At 35.2% G+C, this 24322-nt stretch overlaps 1 protein-coding gene across 1 annotated transcript in view; it reads right to left on the reverse strand.

The window, feature by feature from the left end:
- The window catches only part of GALNT17 (polypeptide N-acetylgalactosaminyltransferase 17), an 820722-nt gene that overhangs the window by 47165 nt on the left and 749235 nt on the right, over positions 1 to 24322 (reverse strand). The window contains exon 8 of the mRNA XM_053705420.1: positions 20516 to 20653. Coding sequence (XP_053561395.1) covers positions 20516 to 20653 — 138 coding nt within the window. The remainder of the gene's footprint in view (positions 1 to 20515; positions 20654 to 24322) is intronic.

Genomic DNA, 24322 nt, shown 5'->3' on the forward strand with positions numbered 1-24322 from the left:
AGCCCATAAAGCTCCTAACTATTGACTTTTTTCTGCGGATGGAGTCTTGTCGGTAGAGGCTCTACCGCTCACTTCAGCCAAGACTCTAAATACCAGCGTTAGGAAGATCCCATTGAAAAGATAGGATACACAATTGGCGTAAGGGGATCTGCGGTATGGAAAAGTCGCGGCTTGGAAGTGAGCGTTAGACCCTTTTCTGGCTGACTTAAATACCAGCAGGCGGCCAAAAGCAGCATTTGGAGCCCTTAACGCTGCTTTTGACGGCTAACGCCAAACTCTAAATCTAGGCGTTAGGTTTTTTATTTTTAGTAATGTTAGTTTTTTTATTTTTAGTAATGCTAGTTTTTTATTTTTAGTAATGTTAAGTTTTATAAGTGTAAGCTTAGGTTTTATTTTTTTTTTTTTAAGAATCAAAGATTTTTATTGAGGCAATACGAGAAAAAGAAATTACATACACAGAATATACTTTTTTGCATTACTTTGGTAAATTTTGCATACAAGACATTGTTTATCCATTAAACAATGAAACCTTTTCATATAAAAGAATAAAGAAATCTTAATTCAGATATCAGACATGTATCTCACCAAAAGAACACAATGAAAAAGAAAGGCAGTGTATGCGAATACAAAATCAAAAACATATAATCAAGCATTACCTCTTTTTTCTTTTTGTTCCTTATATAAACGCATAACCAAGTGATAGAATTTAAACAACCTAAAAATCTTATACTTCTTATAGGATGGTATATTAATTATAAAATGGATGTATTAATTATCTGTAAATGGACAAATTATAGGATGTCACAACAAGTTGCTCCTACTAAATGCACATAAGTGGAGGACAAGTTGCCTCATTTTCTTTGTAGCCAGAAGGATAAGAGCAACTTATAACAGTATAATATCAATAGCGGGTAAATACCGCTTGTTCGTCCACCTAAAATAAGGGTGGACAATAGCTAAATATATGGGAGGGGCGGAGCTATGTGAAAGGGCGACAGGGAAGACCATATCATAGAGTCCTGGAGGTGAGAAAGCTTAAGTGGAATATGGTCACTTATCATTTGGGCTTGTTGGCTTTATAGCTCCTATTAGTTTATGAGTGGGGAGAAAGACAAGGGTTTATATTATAGAGTACTCAATAATTATAGGAGCTTCACATTAACAATAACAATTATTCAGGCTATGCCAGTCGAAATTAAAATGGAGCTACAGGGCACCAGCAGTGTAGATGGGTTTGTATCTAGGCTAGAATTTAGATGTCAATAAATATTGTAATTCAAAGAGTTAAGGGAAAATTGTCTCTGTGATTACCATATCAGAGTATTTCCCGCTCCCATCAGCAGAGAGAGGGAAAGTAGAGCCGTTCATAAGCCATTGGGACATATGGAATATATGTGCCTGTATTAGCTAACTCACCATTTGCCCTATGAGTAATGGTCATATGCAAGTTTAAAGGCACATAGAAGTGTCCAATCTATATGGAAATGTGTAACATATAGTAGTTGAGACTGTCTAGCCCGCCCCGGCCGCAGGCAGCCAGACAGCTACCCCACATGCTAAATACAGAAATATAATGCCCACAAAGGATTTGATGAGGCAATCTAATAAGGAGATAGCTCACAGTGCCCTTTTAGGATAGTGGTGAGAAGTGTGAGTAATCAGAATCATAAACACACTATTTTAAACATAGAAGTCACATCTGAGAGAGGCCATTAACATACATAAACCAGCTGATGTGTCCCACATACACAGAATACATAATCAACATATAAATTGTTAGTGAATCCATAATAAACAATGCCTAGAGACAATTAGTTGCACGACATATAAAGTGGGTGTTAATATCATGCGTGTCTATAACCTCAATAATGTAGGAATCATATAACGCCCAACCCCCTGTCTCTTTCCTCCTCTCACTCTCAAACACAGGTCACGACATGTAAATGTACAAATACATATTTTACATAAATGTATGTGCTACTGACAAAGAACAAAGTGTATTAATTCTAATATATCAAAGTGGAATATGGGTGACATAAAATATATTGCTATGAGCTTTCCCACACATCATCGAAGATCTATTAATATTTAACTATATAGCTACTCAGCGTTAAGTGTATAATATAACAAGTAAACCTTAAATCATAAATATAAAACATACTAAAAACAAACTGTAAGTCTATAGTTATAAAGTTTAGCAGAGGAGAGTCTTGAATACACTCTTGGGCCGAATTAAGCATAAGTGACAGTGAAATGGCAGCTAATACAAACAACTCTCAACATATAACTAAAGACATTTATGAGGGAACATTGGAAAACAGTGCTTACAACTCTGCTATGTTTATGAGTATTATTAGTGACCGAGGAGGGCAAGACATGGCTCATATACTGGGACTTCCACCTAGCAGACAAACACAGCAGCATGTACATATCATAGCTAAAGCGATTAAAAAAAGTATAAATAGAGGAATAAAAGCTATAGATGAATCATATGACTGAACAAGCTATGCAAACCAATAAAATGTTAAACTTGCTTGCTTCTCCGTCCTAGGCTGTGTGAGCACAAAGATGAAAGATTAGTCACATTATGTTCCCAATAATAAATACAGCAATCATAGTGAGAGCTTGAGCCGTCCATTAAGAAATGTTCCCGGGTGTGCAACTTAACCAACTCCACTTCTAAGTAGTTGGTCTGGACCGGTCAGAGTATATGGAAAGAAGCTGCAAAGAGGTATCTTTAAAGGTCTCCATGATCTGCCATCGCTAGAGCTTCCCTTCTGTAGGTGAGAGGCTTCCTCTGGGGCAAAATTCGGGAGTAAGGCTTGTCCGGTCTCTGAAGCAGTGGTCCCGGTAGCTGGGGAAAGGTCAAAGGCCCCTCTGCGAGCGCTATGTTCTACGAGGTCAGCCGCATCCTCTGTCTTCACATGCCTGCTCTCAGCACTGATGCAGGCATCCGGTCTCTCCACCATGGCTGTGTGCTGCAGAGACGAAATGTCCCCTAATGAGGCAGGTTGGTGAGGGACCGTTAGTGAGCGGTCAAAGTCACTTTTAGCCCCAGGCTTCTGTATTGGAGATGAGGAGAGGGCGGCTGGGATATGATCTATATACTGTAGATCCCTTAAGCTGGGTCCAAACTCCTCTCCCATATGGCGCTGCTGAGGATTAAGCTCTCTACGCAGTGAGAGGAAGTGATAGTCCACTTTAGCTTCTAGTTGTTGCAAAGATTGTAGGATCACCGCCATGTTAGATAGGGATCCAATCAATGTTGATTCAGTGAAACTCCTTATCGCTGCCCCCAAGAATTCGCTATCACATGTTATATTGCTGTTTCTGGCAGTAGAAATGCTCTTTGCTCAGGCTACTAAGATATATGGGCTGCAGTGGTGTCAGACTCTACAGTCAATAATATATAGGGCTGCGTGGTTGTCTCCCTGTAGAAAAAATAGGGTCTTCTTAGCATCTATATGTCTCCATCTGTCCCCCAGCTCAGTAGACACTGCTCTTCTCTCCAATATATAAGTCTTGAATCCCTTGGTGTTAATTTATAAGAATAAGAGCTGCAATATGGTATATAAGGCCAGGAGCTTCATAGAAACATGTCCTGCTCCCTTGATGGCTAGCTCCGCCCCCCAGGTTTTATTTTTATTTCACAGGTAAGTTTGTATTTATTTTTAAATAGGTAGTTAGTTAAACATTGTAACTTTAATTTAGGTCTATTTTAATTATGTTAAAGTTTGAGGGTGTTAGGTTTAGGGGTTAATATAGTTTAATTTAGGTTTTTGTGATGTGGGGGACAGGGGTTATTAGGTTTAGTTAGTGTTGGCGATGTGGGGGGCAGCGGTTAAGGGGTTAATAGGTTTATTTAGTGTTTTAGTGTTGGCAATGTGGGTGTATGGTGGTTTAAGGGTTATTAGGTTTAGTTAGTGTTGGCGATGTTGGGGATCTGCGGTTTAGGGGTTAATAGGTTTAGTTAGTGTCTGTGATGCCGGAACTGTGGTTTAGGGGTTTATAGGTTTAGTTAGTGTTGGTGATATTTGTTAACAGTGGTTTAGGGGTTAATAGGTTTATTTAGTGTTTTAGTTAGTGTCGGCGATGTCAGGGAACTGCGGTTTAGGGGTTAATAGGTTTAGTTAGTGTCAGCGATGTCGGGAAACTGTAGTTAAGGGGTTAATAGGTTTAGTTAGTGTCTGCAATGTCGGGAAACTATGGTTTAGGGGTTAATAGGTTAAGTTAGTGTCGGCGATGTCAGGGAATGGCGGTTTAGGAGTTAATAGGTTTAGTTAGTGTCAGCATTGTCAGGAAACAGCGTTTTAGGCGTTAATAGGTTTAGTTAGTGTCAGCTATCTTGGGGGCGGCGGTTTAGGGGTTAATAAGTTTAGTTAGTGTTGGCGATGTGGGTGGGGCGGTGGTTTAGGGGTTAATAGCTTTATTTAGTGTCAGCGATGTGGGTGGTTGCGGCGGTTTTAAATAATTTTGTTTTGCCAATCTGTGGCATATTAGTTATGTTTAAATCGTTTTTTTGGATCCTTTTCGTTTTTTCGGATCCATTCTTTATTCATATGCATTATTCTAGTCTAAACTTAAAGGGACATGAAACCCAAAAAATGATTTCATGATTCAGATAGAGAATACAATTTTAAACAACTTTCTAATTTACTTATATTATCTAATTTGTTTCATTCTCTTTGTATCATTTGTTGAATGAGCAGCAATGCACTAATGGTTTCTAATTGAACACATGGGTGAGCCAATGACAATCTGTATATCTATGCATCCACCAATCAGCAGCAAGAATTTAGCTTCTTTGCTGCTTCTGAGCTTGCCTAGATAAATATTTCAGCAAAGGATAACAAGAGAAGGAAGCAAATGAAATAATAGCAGTAATTTTGAAAGTTGTTTAAAATTGCATCATCTGTCTGAATCATGAAAGAAAATGTTTGGGTTTCATGTCCCTTTAAGTATAGAATAATGAATATGAATAAAGAATGGATCCAAAATAACGGACGGATCCGAAAAAACGATTTAACTTAACATAACTAATTTGCTGATTTTTTTTTAAACTTAAATAAACTAATTTGACGCAACAAAATTATTTATTTAACTAATGAAAAGGAAACAAAAATATTTTTTTTGCGTTGCACATGACAAAAAATAATATAAAAATGATTAATAAGCCAGCTGTTATGAATTTATATCAATGTATACAGTATTTATATAATAAATATGTCAAATGTATATATTTAACATGTTAGGAAATCACTATCAGTGTTGATTTGCTTTCTTGAAGAGCTGTTATCATTTAATATGTTTTTCCTCAGTGTAACTAGATTTTTCTATATAATTTCTAGTTCAAACAGTTTTTGTGATTCATTCGTTACATCTCTTAAAAATAAAGTCAATAAAAATCACTAGCAATGCCATAAATGATTTGGGATGAAAATGTTGATAAATTTGAATGAAGGCTAATATTTATTAAACTGTGAACTGAGCATGCATGAAAAAATAAATATTAAAACATTCTGAGATTCCATTCGTAGATTGATGAATCGTCCCCATAGTGTGAAACTTGGTGCACTCACTAAATTAAGAGGAAAATATAAAAAACAGATTACTAGGGAAGAAAAAAAAAAGAGGAAAATAAAACCTTTGTTAAAAAAAAAAAAATATTAGGTGAAAGTGGTCAGTTTATGGTCACTGTAGCTATTCTGATTTGCCATTGTATATCTTTTTCTCTAACCTAGCCTTTACATTGGTTAGTTATGTATGGTCGATATTTTCATGCTGTTTTACATTTTTACTGTTATTGTCTTTTTCTTTGAAGGCTGCATTAAGCAGTAAAAGATAGATGAAGCAAAATATTAGTTTCTGGTCTTGTAATAAAATCTGTATTTGTACGCACACAATTACAATTATATAAGCACAATAATAACCAGGATGCAAAGGGGTTTAACAAAATTAACACCAAACTAAATTCAGCCCTGGAGAAGCAATGCACTAACAATCATGAGCTGAACATTGGCTGTTTTTTTGACAGGAAATGGGCGTTTACATCCCAAAAGAGGTGATAGGTCAGTCTGTTTTAAAAGTCAGTGCTTTCAGTTTGATAACAGATGCCTGATGAAACATCTAGCATAGCTGAGAAACGCGTTGCAATCTGCTATTTGTATTGTTTTTATGTGCTTGGGGTGTATGCATGCACTCTAAGGTTTTACATTTTATTTTTTAAATAAAATATACTGCACTTTTTGGAATGCCTGAGCTGTTTTTCCTGGGACGGATTCTTGGATTACTGGGCCCTTTTCTCTGACCTTGAATCAGCTAGCTGGGATGCTGAGAGTTCACAGCCTGTATCATTTATTTATATAAATCAAGACACCATTAAAGGGATTTGAACCCTGAACCCTAAAGTTTTTTTCTTTCATGATCCAGATAGAGCATTCAATTTTAAACAACATTCTTAATTACTTTGATTATTAATTTTTATTTGTTCTATTGGTATCTTTTATTAAAAAATAGGGACGTATGCTTAGGTGTCGGCCCATTTTTTAAGCACTATATGGCAGCAGTTTTGCAAGAATGTTATCCATTTGCACTAAATGGCAGCACTATTTCCAGCCATATAGTTATCCAGATTCCTACCTAGGTATCTCATTAACACATATGGCAAGATTATAAATGCAGAGGTAAATTTATTTTTTTCGTTAGCCAAAACATTGCTAACGTTAGGCTTTTGCACTTCTCAGGTACCTCTAGTAATACAAACTGAAAGAAACATATTTTGCACTAGCGGTAACCCGAAAAGCACAAAAATACTAAGCGGATTTTTCGTGTGCGCGTGCATGTATTCCCCCATAGAAATAAATAGAGACAAAAAAAGTTGAAAAAAACCTAACATCTTACTCACTCGCATTCCCCATAGAAATTAACCTAACACCCCCTAACTTAACCCAAATAAAAATCAAAGGAAAGGTGATTGTGCCAGAGCAATCGCGATTTAGCTGAACTTGTAATATCAGCAGATTAAAAATGGATTGTGAAATCGCGATTGCGCCAGCGCAAAACCGTTTGTACTGCACTTGTAATCTAGCCCATAAGTGTTGCAGTATTTTTTTTCTAAGATTTTTGCACTAGTCGGGTTGCGTTCGTATTACAAAAACGTATTTTTCGCTAGCAGTAATTTGAATAGTGCAAAAATCCTAATTTAAGATTTTTGCGTTCATTCCCCCATAGAAATCAATGGAGAAAAAAAAGTAGAAAATAAATGCAACACCCATCGCGCAAACAATGTAGAATATTTGCATTAGCAAATGTTAAATATTTACAGTAAACACATAGTTAAAATCTTTATTAAATATGAATATTAAATAAATATGTTTTTACATATTTTCATCTACTTAATGGCAAAGGGCTCTAATGCACTTATATATGTCTATATATGTGTACATATATATTTATGTGTGTATGTATATATATATATATATATATATACATATACAGTATATATATATATATATATATATATATATATATATATTTATATGTATATATATGTTGATACATATATACACATACAAATACATTAATACATATGTACACATATATAGACATACTTTATATATAAATATATATATATATATATATATATATATATATATATATATATATATATATATATATATATATATATAAACATGAGGAAAAAGAGAACGAATCCGGATAGATAGCCAGTGCAATAGATTTTATTCATCTGTAGAGTAGTTTAGCAAGGGCAGCTTAAACTAACTCATATATATATAATATATTTTTATGGTAGATGTGGAAAAAAGCACTCACTGGTCTTGAAATATATTTAAACTTGAGTTTTATTTACAGTGACATTTTGGGGTGTTCACAACTTTATCAGACCAGTTGGTGAACACCCCGAAACATCACTGCAAATAAAACTCAAGTCTGAATATATTTCAAGACCAGTGAGTGCTTTGTTCCACATCTACTATCTACCTGCTGCTATCAGCGTTTACTTACCAGCCTTGGACGGATTCTGCAGGAGCAGGAGCGGTAAGAGAGTCCTAATCTTCAGGACAACTTTAACTATTAACAAACGGCACATGATTTCCTTTGGACATAACTGTGGACATTAACAGTGAGGAGACTTCTCTCTAACATTGGGATCAGTTGCCAGACATAACTGGGGACACTTTAAGATCTGACTGCCAATACTTACCTCATATGATTGGGGTTATACTTGTGAGTAGGATTCACTCCTAGATACGAACTGTTTGTTTTATTGTTTTATTGTATTAAATTGATTTGCACTATGAAAGGTGTATCTGTGCGCTTGTTTTTTTAGATTTCTGCAGCTGTACCTTTCCACTCAAATTGAACCTTGGGTGTTTTTTGACGAGCAGCACTGAACACCAGCTCTTTTGAATCCATATTACATCTAATCATTAGAAGGATAATATCGTTTATCTTCCTATTCTGGGATCTTTCTGAATGTGATAAGTATATCAATTACTGTATACATTTGATTTGATTATCTTGTTTGTATATAGTAACATCCTTTATTTTTGTGATAAAATTTCAAAAACTAATTGCAAGTGTTCGCTACCTTAGCTCACAGTGGTGACACTCATTGCATTGAGTTCACTTTTGTGACCTTGTGTCTTTCATATATATATAAAACAGTCAATTGATAGGTGCACTCCATAAAACTAAAATGTAACTGCCGTGGTGCTGCATATAAATAAATAGCATGTCCAGTTTACCTCAAAATAGAGAAAAAACAGATGCTGCACTCACCGGTCTTGGTAGCAAAAATATTCCTTTAATTCATAGTTAAAAGTCCATTCAACAAACACAAATACCCCCAAACGTTTCGGTACCTTCCTGGCACCTTTTTCAATGGGTGTGTTATAGTTCCCCAGCAAATGATCCTAACTAACTGACACCACCATTGCCCCATTTGTACACCTAGCGTGCCCCTAACTTCAGGTATTGTCAACCAATGCAGAGCCGTTACGTTATATTAGCAGAAACTAGGAATATATTTATACACACATACATCTTTAGCAATGTATCTTTATGTATCTCTATGTTAAAGTGCACCCGAGATCTCATATAAATGCTTGCGAAAAGACGATATCGCTTTTTGTGTCTGACTTTTAATCTAGCCCAATATCGTGGTAATAAAGCAAATTTAATAATTGAAGTAATTTGTAAACTTCTAAAATTGGTAGGCTCTGTCTGAATCACAAAGAACATTTTTTGGTTACATAAACTTTAAAAAAATTTCAAAACCAAATTTAATTTAATAGATGTATACTAAAATGGAATTACTACTACCTATGAACACGTGTATTTAGGAAGATCAAGGGATACTTAAACATAATAAAACAAAAAATCTACTTTTTCCTGTACAAAACCCATTTCTGCCAACGTCATGTTATCTAGCCCTGAGAGTCCCTGCAAAACCTGTTAATTTAAAATCATTTTTAGTAGAACAAATATACCCTTTACCAATGTTTTGCTATAGGTATTTTTGTCTGAACTATATCAAAACTGCCAGATGGAGTTTTCCCAAGTTAAAGAATATTGGTTTTATAGCTCTTAAGCTTCCAAATCAGTTAACTAGAATCGGAGATATTGACCTTGAAATTGTAGTACTGTCAGCGTTCAGTGCACATGTGTGAAACCCTGAAAATTGAAGTGTTTATGATATAATGTCTCACTGGTAATGTTTTCCTAATGGTAATGTCATACATTTTCAATGCAACTCCACTTCACTGTCTAAACAAAATATTGTATATGGTAATGAGTTTTATTTTGGAATTAGTTACTAGGGGTAATTTTATTTTTTATTTTTTTGGGACTGTTAGTAGCTTTTGTGAGCTAGCAATTATCACACCTCATGATATTAGTCTCACTGCAAAAAAAAAAAGCTATACATGGATAGCCAATTTGCCATGTGAACTTAAAGGGACATGAAACACAATTTTATTTGTTTTATGTTTCAAATAGAGCATACAATTTCAAACAAATTTCCAATTTACTTTTATTATCTAATTTTCTTTCTTTCGGCTATTACAAGTTTTGCAGTACAGCTATTCCACTGAAAAATTGGCCATTGCGCGTGGAATGGCCGGGAACGCATATTACAAGTTGTGGCAGTATAGCTATACCGCAAACTTTTTATCCTGTAACGCAATGTCCATTCCGCACTAAAAAAAAAATGACGTTTGAGTGGGGATTTTCATAGCCCGACATTGCCGACACTAATAAAAGTTATAAACCCCTATTCCGCTACCCCCAACTTCGACGACACCTAAATAAACCTATTTACCCTTAAACCGCCGTCCCCAACATCGCCAACACTATAATAAAGTATTAACCCCTAAGCCTCCAGCCCCCCACATCGTAACTACTAAACTAAACCTATTAACCCCTAAACTGCCGCCCCCCCACATCGCAAAACACTAAATTAAACTATTAACCCCTAAACCGAACACCCCCTAACTTTAAATTAAAATGACATTATAACTATCTTTAAAAAATAAAAACTTACCTTTGGAATAAAAAAAACTAAGTTTAAACCATAAATTAACCTAACATAACTATTCTAATAAAATGAAAATAACTACCAATTAAGGGCGCGATCCGATAAACGGCATAGTTTGCGGTGCAAGCGAGGGAACCCGCGTCGCCCACAGTTTCAGCTCGCAACTCGAGCTATCCCATATACGGCTCCGTCAGAGGCTAAAGTACCGTAAGTCGGATAAACCAGCGATGTCCAGAAATCTGCTCAAGTACAAATTTCTGGCGTCGCCAGTGACTTACGGCACGTTAGAAACTGCCGGCGCCTACAAAACCTGACTAAAGTCTAAATCACCCGCACTGTCTAACACGCCTCCCTAACATAGCCCGACACGTCTAACCCTCTATCCGCTATCCCCCCTCACTATCCTAACAATAAAATATGTATTAACCCCTAAACCGCCACTCCCGGAGCCCGCCGCTACCTAATAAAGTTATTAACCCCTAAACCGCCGCCAGCTATATTAAATCTATAACCCCCTAAAGTGAGCCCCTAACACCGCCGCCATCTACCTTACCTACCCCCTAAAGTGAGCCCCTACCCCGCCGCTATCTATTTTAAAATTATTAACCCCTAATATAATCCCCCTACCCCGCCGCCATCTATATTAAATTATTTAACCCCTAAAATACTAAACTATCCCTACCACTAAACCTAAGTCTAATCCTACAAATAGCCCTGAAAAGGGCTTTTTGCGTGGCATTGCCCCAAAGTAACAGCTCTTTTGCCACCCCTTAAAGGGGCTTTTTGCGGGGCATGCCCCAAAGAATTCAGCTCTTTTGCCAGCCCTTAAAAGGGCTTTTGGCGGGGCTTTGTCACAAAGTAAACTGCTCTTTTGCCTACAATCTACATCCCCCTACACCGCGGCCACCTATAATAAATGTATTAACCTCTAATCTAATCCCCCTACACCGCCGCCAGCTATATTAACTATATTAACCCTAATTATATTAGGGTTAATATAGTTAATATTGTTATTATAATATATATATATATATATATATATATATTAAGTATAATAACCCTATCTAACTCTAACATCCTAACTAAACTCTTATTAAGATAAATCTAATATTAATATTATTAATTAAAATATTCCTATTTAAATCTAAATACTTACCTATAAAATAAACCCTAAGATAGCTACAATATAATTAATAATTACATTGTAGCTATGTTAGGGTTTATATTTATTTTACTGGTAAATTGTTAATTATTTTAACTAGGTATAATAGCTATTAAATAGTTATGAACTATTTAATAGCTACCTAGTTAAATTAATTACCCAATTACCTGTAAAATAAATCCTAACCTAAGTTACAAATACACCTACACTATCAATAAATTAAATAAACTACAAATATCTATCTAAAAATACAATTAAATAAACTAAACTAAATTTAAAAAACAAACAAACACTAAATTACAAAAAATAAAAAAAAGATTACAAGATTTTTAAGCTAATTACACCTATTCTAAGCCCCCTAATAAAATAATAAAGCCCCCCAAAATAAAAAAAAATCCCTACCCTATTCTAAATTTAAAAAAGTTCAAAGCTCTTTTACCTTACCAGCCCTTAAAAGGGCCTTTTGTGGGGGCATGCCCCAAAGAAAACTGCTCTTTTGCCTGAAAAAAAACAACACAATACCACCCCCCAACATTACAACCCACCACCCACATACCCCTAATCTAACCCAAACCCCCCTTAAATAAACCTAACACTACCCCCCTGAAGATCTCCCTACCTTATCTTCACCACGCCAGGCCGAACTCCTCATCCGATCCGGGCGATGTCTATCCAAGCGGCAAAGAAGAGGTCTTCATCCCAGCGATGTCTTTATCCAAGCGGCAGCAAAGTCTTCTTCCATCGGGCAGCATCTTCCATCAAGCGGCAACTTGAATCTTCTCTCCACTGACGCGGAGCATCCATCCCGGCCGACGAATGAACGACGAATGAGGTACCTTTAAATGACGTCATCCAAGATGGCGTCCGTCGAATTCCGATTGGCTGATAGGATTCTATCAGCCAATCGGAATTAAGGTAGAAAAATCTGATTGGCTGATAGAATCCTATCAGCCAATCGGAATTCGACGGACGCCATCTTGGATGACGTCATTTAAAGGTACCTCATTCGTCGTTCAGTCGTCGGCCGGGATGGATGCTCCGCGTCGGTGGAGAGAAGATTCAAGATGCCGCTTGATGGAAGATGCTGCCCGATGGAAGAAGACTTTGCTGCCGCTTGGATAAAGACATCGCTGGGATGAAGACCTCTTCTTTGCCGCTTGGATAGACATCGCCCGGATCGGATGAGGAGTTTGGCCTGGCGTGGGGAAGATAAGGTAGGGAGATCTTCAGGGGGGTAGTGTTAGGTTTATTTAAGGGGGGTTTGGGTTAGATTAGGGGTATGTGGGTGGTGGGTTGTAATGTTGGGGGGTGGTATTGTGTTATTTTTTTCAGGCAAAAGAGCAGTTTTCTTTGGGGCATGCCCCCACAAAAGGCCCTTTTAAGGGCTGGTAAGGTAAAAGAGCTTTGAACTTTTTTTAATTTAGAATAGGGTAGGGAATTTTTTTTATTTTGGGGGGCTTTATTATTTTATTAGGGGGCTTAGAATAGGTGTAATTAGCTTAAAAATCTTGTAATCTATTTTTATTTTTTGTAATTTAGTGTTTGGTTTTTTTTGTAATTTAGTTTAGTTTAATTGTATTTTTAGATAGATATTTGTAGTTTATTTAATTTATTGATAGTGTAGGTGTATTTGTAACTTAGGTTAGGATTTATTTTACAGGTAATTGTGTAATTATTTTAACTAGGTAGCTATTAAATAGTTCATAACTATTTAATAGCTATTATACCTAGCTAAAGTAATTAACAATTTACCTGTAAAATAAATATAAACCCTAACATAGCTACAATGTAATTATTAATTATATTGTAGCTATCTTAGGGTTTATTTTATAGGTAAGTATTTAGATTTAAATAGGAATATTTTAGTTTATAATATGAATTAGATTTATTTAATAAGAATTTAGTTAGGGGTGTTAGGGTTAGATAGAGTTAATATAGTTAATATAAATACTATAGTAACTATATTAACTATATTAACCCTAATATAATTAGGGTTAATATAGTTAATATATATAATGTAATAACTATATTAACTATAATATACTTAGGGTTAATATAGATAATATAGCTGGCGGTGGGGTAGGTAGATTAAATTAGGGGTTAATAATTTTAATATAGCTGGCGGCGGTATAGGGGGATTAGATTATGGGGTTAATAATTTTTATATAGGTGGCGGCAGTGTAAGGGGTCAGATTAGGGGATAGATAAGGTAGATGGCGGCGGTGTAAGGGGTTCACATTAGGGGATAGATCAGTTAGATGGTGGCGGTTTTAGGGGTTCACAGTAGGGGATAGATCAGTTAGATGGTGGCAGTTTTAGGGGCTCACAGTAGGGGGTTAGTTTATGTAGATGGCGGCGGTTTAGGGCTAAATACTTTATTAGGGATTGCGGCGGGGGATCGCGGTTGACAGGGAGATAGACATTGCGCATGCGTTAGGTGTTAGGTTTTATTTAGCAAATCGCGGTTGACAGGTAGATATACATTGCGCATGCATTAGGTGTTAAGTTTATTTAGCAGCCAGTTTAGGGAGTTACGGGGCTCCAATAGTCAGCGTAAGGCTTCTTACGGCTGCTTTTTGTGGCGAGGTGAAAATGGAGTAAGATTTCTCCATTTTCGCCACGTAAGTCCTTACGCTGTATGTTGGATACCAAACTGCGCGGGTTTGGTATACCTGCCTATGGCCCAAAAAACTACGGGCGACGGCAGAAATATACGCGCGTAACTTCTAGGTTACGCCGTATATAGGATACCAAACCCGCGCAAATATTGGCGTCGCCAGCTTTTGCGGGCGACAATTTTTATCGGATCGACCCCTAAAACCCTAAGTTAAATATTAAATGAGCCTAACACTATATAAAAAAAAAATCTAACACTACAAAAAAATAATAAAGACTAAATTAAGAAAAATAAAATAAGAAATTATCAAAAATAAAAACAATTACACCTAATCTAATAGCCCTATAAAAATACCCCCCACCCCAAAATAAAAACACCCCTAAATACAATAAACTACCAATAGCACTTAAATGTTTTATTTTTTATTTTATTTTTATTTTGGGGGTTTGGTTGGTTGGGGGGGTTACTTTTAGGGGGGACTTAGTAATTTTTAAGGTAAAAGAGCTGTTTAACTTAGGACAATGTCCTACAAAAGGCTCTTTTAAGGGCTATTGGTAGTTTATTATAGGCTAGGGGGTGTTTTTATTTTGGGGGCTTTTCTATTTTTAAAGGGCTATTAGATTATGTGTAATTTTTTTTATTTTCGATAATTTCATTTATTATTTTCTGTAATCTTAGAGTTTTTTATTTTTCGTAATTTAGTGTTTATTATTTTTTGTAATGTTAGATTTTTTTTAAAAATTTTGTAGTGTTAGTTTTTTTAAAATATTTAATTTAGGATTTTAATTGGTAGTTTTTTTTATTTTATTAGAATAGTTATGTTAGGCTAATTTATAATTTAAACTTAGTTTTTTTTATTTCACAGGTAAGTTTTTATTTTTTTTAAAGATAGTTATGTTGTAATTTTAATTTAAAATTAGGGATTTGTTCGGTTTAGGGGTTATTAGTTTAATTTAGTGTTTTGCGATGTGGGGGGCTGGCAGTTTAGAGGTTAATAGGTTTAGTTTAGTAGTTATGATGTGGGGGCTGGAGGTTTAGGGGTCAATACTTTATTATAGTGTTGGCGGTGTGGGGGGCCGGTGGTTTATGGGTTAATAGGTTTATTCAGGTGTCGGCGATATCGGGGTGCAGTGGAATAGGGGTTAATAACTTTTATTAGTGCCAGAGATGTTGGGGGCGGCGGATTAGAGGTGTTTAGATTAGGGGTTTATGCTAGGGTGTTAGATTTAAGCATAACTTTCTGTTTCATATAGACATCAATGGGGTTGCATTATGGTGATCTCCATTCCGAGATCGCAGGTGTTATTTTTTTTTCTAACACTTTCTCCCCATTGATGTCTATGGGGGAAAGCGTGCACGAGCACGTAAACTCAGCCCTTGGCTTTTGTGCTGTATGGAGTTTAATGCACCATAATGCACAGCACAAGGACGTTTTTCAGTAACTCGTAATGGCAGCGCTATGGAGAGTGCAATAACGCAATTTTTTTTGCTTTATTTTTGCACCCCCTTTAGCGCAAAACTCGTAATCTAGGTGTTTGTTTGGAATCATTTGTTTAAAAGCATACCTAGATAGGCTTAAGATCAGCAATATACTACCTGTGGGTGCAGATATATCCCTTTTGTCATTGTCTCCCCTGATATGTTTATCTAGCTCCCAATAGCGCATTGTTGATATTTGAACAAAGGAAACTGATAGAATAAAGCAAATGTGATAATTTAAGTAAATTTGAAAGTTGTTTAAAATTGTACTCTCTATCTGAATCATGAAAGAAAAATGTGGGGTTTCATTAATCCTTTAAATAAGAGTTGCACCCTATAGAAAACAATGGAACTTTCTGTAAAGCAATACATAACAATGGATTTACTATGAGAAATGCTGGCACAGCTAAAACCTCTCTATATGAAGTAAATAAAAGACAAAGGGCCAGATTACAAATGGAGCGCTATTTAATGCTCACTCTCAAGCATTAACTTTACTGGAAGTAAGCTTTTTGAGCGCGTCACGTAGAGCTCCTATTACAAGTTGAGATAAAGCTGTTTTTGCTTGCGCGCTAACCCGATGTGTGTGTGTATGTATGTATATGTATTTATATATGTATATACACACACACACACATCTTTAGACATGTATGTCTATGTTAAAGCCCTTTGCCTGCACCTGAGACTTCATTTCTTTGAGTCCTTATAACTTGGCTGTGCAATTTAAAACATTTTTTTAGATAGTGTTATTCTGAGTGTAACTGTACTTTATAATGTATGTTTGATGTGTTTTGTGCAACTTTTTTGTTTCGCCAAAAAGATAACCAGAGTTCTGAGGATGTGGAAATCATTCTGGCATCTTTAAACTTGTAATATGAGCGGTAAACTCGTAATCTGGTCCAAAATGTCTACTGCAATTTAAAGTTGTTGAAGACAAATGTAATATTTGCTTAATACTGAATTGCGAATGAGTATTTAATTAATAAAACCCTATCCCATGCAAATTACATTCCCACACAATCTTTCCTGCATGATGTAAAAGATAGGGACCCAGATCATATAATAGAGGAACACAAACACACGTACACTACTTTGGTAATGTCCTATTCAAATAATTTCCCTAGAGAAAATGAGCAAATGTTCATGAGTGTTTATCTCTTGCAATATAATCAATATGTAAAAAAAAAAAAAAGATGCACTAAGTTATCCCACAGTTCTGCTTTGGTTGTGGTTTAGAGTTTAATGAGTAGATTTGCTCAATGCTGTTGAAGTAAATGCAGGACTAGTAGTACACAGTAGTACATAAGGTCATTTGTCATATTTTACACATGGTGAAAGGTTATAACAAGAGTCATGTTAATGTGAACTTTTTTATGTTCATAATAGATGCTTCCAACATTGAAACATACACAATATCCCTTATAATATTGCTCCCTCTTTGCTTAGGATACATTATCACCTTTTCAGTTTGTAAGTTTGACCCTCATTTAGAGCAAATCTCACAAGTACAAAGCTAAAGAGAGATCAGAGAATTCTGAAGACATCTGAAAGTGGCGAATCATGTCCGCCGCACATCGATAAATGCCGACAGCAATGCCGACATGCAATGGCGCTCCCTGCAGATTTGTGGCCAATCGGCAGGGGGTGTCAATCAGCCCGATCACATAGGATCAGGCGGATTGATGTCCGCTGTCTCAGAGCAGCAGGTGGACTGCTGAAGGCTCACTCAGAAACAGGGGCATCAAGCTCCGAATGGCCCCATAGTTTGTGTAGACAATATAATCAAAGCTGTGAGAAAACTTCAAATACATCCATTTACTGATAGTGTGATACCATATTAACATGCTGGACAATACACAACAGAATCATTATTTTAAAAATTGTATTGAGCAATTTAATGTATTCCTTTCTCTCTCTCTCTTTCTCTCTCTTTCTCTATCTATCTATCTATCTATCTATCTATCTATCTATCTATCTATCTATCTATCTATCTATCTATCTATCTATCTATATCTATATTGAGAGATAGATAGAGAGAGATAGATAGAGAGATAGATAGAGATAGACATTCAATAGTATGATAGGGAGCTGTCAACATATTTTTGAGACAGAACATTTTTACTATATCTCAGTGTTGCAGGCCACAGCCATAGCCTGCATTAGAAAAACTAAGCAATTGGTAGACTATTGTTTCTCTTTTTTTCAATAAAGAATACACAGTCCAACTGTAAGAACAATATTGCAAAGTATTCTTTTTTTTTTTCAAACTGTGGCACACTTGGCAATACAAATTTCTGTTGTGGCACACCCGAGCTCTAAATGCTGGACTCTTCTATAAGTAACCATAAATGTATAATACTTTACAGATTACACTACATTGGCTTTATTCAAATTCTATTATAATATAATATATTGTAGTAAGATATGACAAGAATGTAACATTTGAGACAGATTTTACATTTTACAATGCAAGTGTCTTGTTTTCAATGTAAAACTCAAACCACATAGAAACAGATACATATATTTTGATGGCATACAACCGCTTAACATGCCCGCAACCTCAGAGGTTGCAAACATCCGAGGGCCTGGACTTGTTATTTCCGGATCACTGACAAGCTCTGCTCACATGAAATAATTTACATGTGCAATCTTAAATTCCAGCAGAAGTTTCTGATCCGGAGAGCGTGCGTATAGGTTCTCTAGATGAGAAACTTGTCTGCTGTAATACAATACTGAGATCTCGCTGCTGATTGGAGGCTGCATATATATGCCTCTGGTCATTTGTTCACACAATGGGCTAGATTACAACTTTTTTGCAATTGTTAGTGTCGGAAACGGTAAGCAATATCGTGACAGCGCTAACTTGCATGCATATTACAAGTTGAAAGTAAACGTTTGCACTCAAGAAGAACTATTATGTATACATACATGTCTAAATATGCGTATGTGTGTGTGAATATATATATATATATATATATATATTTATATATATATTAGTAAAAAAGTAAACGTTTGTGCATATATATATATATATGTAAATGTTTAATGCTGTTCATGAGATAAATGAATCTCAAAAATATACAATGGCTATAGAGAGACAAATTTCCAACTTATGGAAGGAGATAAATCTAAAGCATAAGACAAGGTAAAAGTAAAGTACAAGATGTGAAAAATGACATTAGGACATACATAAGTAATACACTTCTGCAGCCTTAAGAACTATAGCATTTGTATAGAGTTGAGAACAATGCAATGAATAAGTCACACAAAGAGGCCTAATTATTGTTATGGGGTATGAAGCAATATCAGATAAAAAAAAAAAAAAATACTATTTAAAGGTCCAGTAAAGTAAAAATTAAACTTTCATGATTCAGATAGAGTATAACATTTTAAACAACTTTACAATTTACTTATATTATCAAATTTGCTTTGTTCTCTTAGTATTCTTTGTCGAAGACTAAATCTAGGTAGGCAATGAGAGTTTAGGAGCTTGTAAGTATCTTTAGCAGTCTATGGCAGCAGTGTTTGTAACTATATATAACTGAAATAAACACCAAGAGAACTAAGCAAAACTAATATTCAAAGCAAATTGGAAATTTTTAAAAATATCATGCTCTATCCAATCAATTTAAGTTTAATTTTGACTTTACTGTTCCTTTACATATGCCAGAATTATTCTCTGCAAAAAAGGTAAACAATGTTTTTTTGGTCTTGAAACCAGCAGAATACTCATGATGGTGCAATACTCATACCTAAGATAGAAATTCACTGGCTGATAAGCAAAACTCCCCCAAGAGCACACAACCAAAACATTTCTAACTCTTATAGATAATGAGGAGGTGATTAGCAATATCTATAAAATATGTATAAATGCCACTGTTAGAAAATGGTATATTATGTTACTACAACGCATGTGTTTTAGTTCCCGTCCTATTATAAGTAACAGCTGATAAATCACAGTCTGAAGAACTGCCTGCTAGGGATTGCATTGGACCTAACCCTTAGTTTTGTTGCATTTCAAGGACAATTTTGGGGATCCAATTTGAGATAATCTATTGTGTAATCTGTGGATAAAGGTAAATATTTATTATCTATCAGTTCATTTTTAATAATATAATTTTGTCTACTTATCTATTAATCTCATTATCTTTTGTTAACTGTCAAATGATCTTATAATAAATCATTATATTATAATTGCTTGATTCTGGTACCTTATTGTACTACTTTTCCAGTCCAAAAGAAGACAGCGTTTATCCCATTACAAGATAAAAGTGTAATAGAATGGTTGAATAACGTTGCAACCAGAGGCCACAGCAAATTTATTGAGATATGGGAAGAGCTTCATTTTATTATCCATGATAATCAAATCCTGCACCTGTTCTTTTTTGTTCAGATGAGATTTGCAAATATCATTATAAGCTAGTAAATGCAGGAAATGAGAGTTATGATTATATTAAATGCCAGACTGGTATATCTAATTTAAAGTGTACATTTTCTCACAATTACTGACATAAAATTGCAGTTGCAGTTTATACAGTTCCATGATACAGAATAAAAAAAAAATCGTATTTATTAAGCTATTGTCAATCACCTTAAAATATTAATATTTTGTGTACGTTTGTCCTCCATACTCATGAACCAAATGCAAACATAATCAAAACTGAAAACAATATTAAAATGAAAAAGGGATTAACCTTACCTCTCCATAAGCAATGGTGTTATTATATCTCCTCATCTCTGGATACACATTATCCAAATACCATTGAAAGTTCTTACACTTCAGACTTTTCCTTAATGAGATTCGCTCTGATACATCACCGATATCTATTCCTGGATTCTGAAAAATAAATAACAATTTAGTAGCAATTATCATATGTTTCCAAATTCACATTCAGAATTGTATGAATTGTCCTTTTAACAATGCTGAATACTAAATACTCTGAAGAATTGGGCCTAAGTCCTATGCAACAGAACCACAGCATAGCTACATCAAGTGGTGCAATTTGTTTTTGTGCTGCATTTGAACACTCTACTGCCATGATTTTAGCTTATACAGTATTATATTCATATATAAGATCTACTAAGTTAACATTTATAATTAAATTATTCTGAGAGAACAGAAAAGGTTTATGTCATTGAACTGCCCCATGAAATTTGCTGTGACTCCTAAATGTTGCTAGCCTAGGTGCAGGCCTTGTTGGCCTAGGTCAAATTATGCAGTTTGGCTACAGCCCTTCTAACTATCAACAGCTGTGGCTGCACACAAACAATAGCAACAGTTATTCATTTGTATGGATTCTGCAAGAACAAAATATTATTATTATTATTCTTTATTTATTAAGCGCCAGCAGATTCCGCAGTGCTGTCCATGGGTACAAAGATAAAAGTACAGTACAATACAATATAAAAGACACCATACAAAGTTTAACAAACAAATACAGGGGGAATTGAGGGCCCTGTTCCAGTGGGAACATATAATCTAGATGGGTAGGAGGGTGAGAAACAGGAGGTGGGGATTGCAAAGGTGAGAATGATGTTAGTGTGGAGTTAGTTGAGAGCAGCTGTTAGGCAATTGGAATTCATTTGTTACTGATATGGAGATAGGCTTCCTTGAACAAAAAGGTCTTTAGGGAGCGTTTAAAGAAGGAAAGGTTAGGGGACAGTCTGACAGCTCAAGGAAGTGCGTTCTAGATGGTTGGGGCAGCAAAAGAGTAAATAGCATCAGAGACATCGGCTGTCTCTTTTTTATAGCAACAATTATATTTTATTTTCAGATTTTATTTTCATACTTTGAAAGATGAAAATATTTTTCAAACTAGTCAGGGTAGCCCTAATGGGATATTATTCCTACAGCCAGTAATGTAAACAGAGTTTACCTAAGGCACCGTCATTATATTAAAAGTTAGTTATACCAGAACAAAAATGCTTGCTGAAAGAACAGATTATAGATAAGCTTGCAAGCCATTCTTTAATGCACTCCAATATGGCTGTAAAACAAATTTGCTGACACTCTTCCTCAGTTTCATTGGCTGTTATTGTAATGATTAATAATTTGCTTTCCTTATGATACCATTATATATATATCAGTTTATGGGCTTTATGTGCTAATGTATATTATTGATTTATGATAAAGTAAACATTTAGGGCTAGATTACAAGTGGTGCACTAACATTAACACGTGTGATATAAGAATATTGTGAGATTGTTAATTTGTGCCCGTATTACAAGTTAAAAGTAAATGTGTTCGTTCAAGCTCAATCAAATTTAATGTGCGTCGGGTTAACAAGACTGAAGACCTGGTATTAAGAGTTAGGGCTAAAATAAAAGTTGCACTAAACACAACATAAATACATTAAAATATACTGTTACAGGGATGTGCAGTCAGGGGAGGCATTGCCTCACCTGTCATCATGGCACAAAAATCAATAACAAAACTTAAATTAAACAAAAATGAAAACTTTTTTTGTATGTAATCTATGAAGAGGTCTGCTTCTCACCATTGCACAACATGACTACAGTAGTACTTTAGGAGCCGAGAGCGCCAGCGCCACCCAGTGTCAAGTTATGGCTCAGCACTGCCAATAAACCTCCAATTGAGCCAGCAAAGCCTGGTTCTTGCCTAAAAGTGAAATTGGCTGACATTCTTGTAGTTTGTACTACAATTGGAAGAAGGAAACAGAACAATATCAAATTGCTGCTCTGAATCACTCTTCATTGATCTGGTGTTGTGTGGTATTTTTTTTTCTTATATGTAAACTTGATTGCATATATTGACTATGACTCTGCAGACGTAGGCTGATTTCAGGTTATAAGATAATAACTGTTATAGTCTGCCTCTTTTGATTTACTATATTTAACAATGAACATTGTTCCTTATTTTTATTTACAGCCACTGTCTATGTATTTCTGGGTTTTATACCAGATTAGTAATCATCATGCCTTTAATTGAATGCTCAGTATAGACATTCTGACACCCAATTAAAACCTCTACAATCACAGGGATTAGCTGTTGTCTGATAGTATGCTAATATAGCAGTTTGATGCCTATCCAGACAATTTTTAGATATTCTAATGTGGCAATCTATATGTATCATGCACCCTAAACCTTTATCCTCTCTATCTACTTAATGTTGTGCACTAAATCTTTATCCTCCCTATCTTCTTTATGTGGAAGTAAATTTACTTTCTTCTACTTAAAGTGCCATAATACCCAAATGTTTAAACACTTGAAAGTGATGCAGTATAGCTGTAAAAAGCTGACTAGAAAATATCACCTGAACATCTCTATGTAAAAAAGAAATATATTTTACCTCAAAAGTTTCTCAGTAGCCACATCCCATTGTAAAGGACTTCTAAGCAGCATATTAGTATGTCTGTCCTGGGACAGCCAAAAGGATGAGCCTTGTGCACTCTCATCTTATTTTACCAATCAGGTAAAGGAAGTTTACTATGAATTCTCATGAGAGTTAAGTCAAATCTCATGAGATCACAGTAAAAGAGTTCATGACCTCAGCAATGCTGATGCTGATTGGCTGCTGTTCATTTCTTCATTTCGTCATTTTTTTCCCCTGCAGCTGGGAGCAGCTGAGTATAACTTTTTACACAGAATTTACTCTGCTGAGCTGAGGAGATTGTGAGGTAAAATATCTTCCTTTTTTACATAGAGATGCTCAGGTGATATTTTCCTGTCAGCTTTTTACAGTTATACTGCATCAGTTTCAAGTGATTTAGCATATGAGTATTATGTCCCTTTAAGTAATATTCCATAAACATAGAAATCAAAGTAGGCAAATTTAATTTATTAGATGGAGCTTTCTGGGATTTACAATCTATCCCATGAATTTGTTTTATTATAGGTGACAAGAGATCTTTGATATAGCTATATGTATCTGCTTTGCTCATGAGCTATTTTCATAAGGACCTAAAAAAAAAGGAAAAAAGAGAAGAGGGAAAGAAGAAGAAAAAAAATATGTTTTTTCTTACAGAATGTTAATAAAGATATACTTATTTATGAGCTAGCTTTGCTTATATATTGGGATTGTACAGAGCCCGGTCCTCTATTTATAAGTCTGTACATAAACCCATAGACTTATGTAATTCAGCTTGGTGTTATCTCCTCTCTCTGTGTGTGTGTGTGTGTATGTCCCTCTGTGTATGTGTGCTCCTGTGAATGTATGTGTCCCTCTATGTGTATCATTGTATAGTGTGTGTATTCCTCTGTGTATGTGTGTCCCTGTATATGTGTGTGTCCCTCTATGTTTATCATGTTATAATGTATCTAATATCTCAGCACTCTGATACTAGCTAATGCCTCCCTAGCCACTGACCTCACTGCATATAACTGTTATACTCATATTAACACTATCATATAAATATTAAGATTTTTTTATAAGGGTTCAAAGGTACAGTATATGGTAGGTGGCCATGTATTTAACTGCAAAGGGCATATATATATATATATATATATATATATATATATATATATATATATATATATATATATATA

This window comes from Bombina bombina, chromosome 3, assembly GCF_027579735.1.
Source record: "Bombina bombina isolate aBomBom1 chromosome 3, aBomBom1.pri, whole genome shotgun sequence".
Lineage (NCBI taxonomy): Eukaryota > Metazoa > Chordata > Amphibia > Anura > Bombinatoridae > Bombina > Bombina bombina.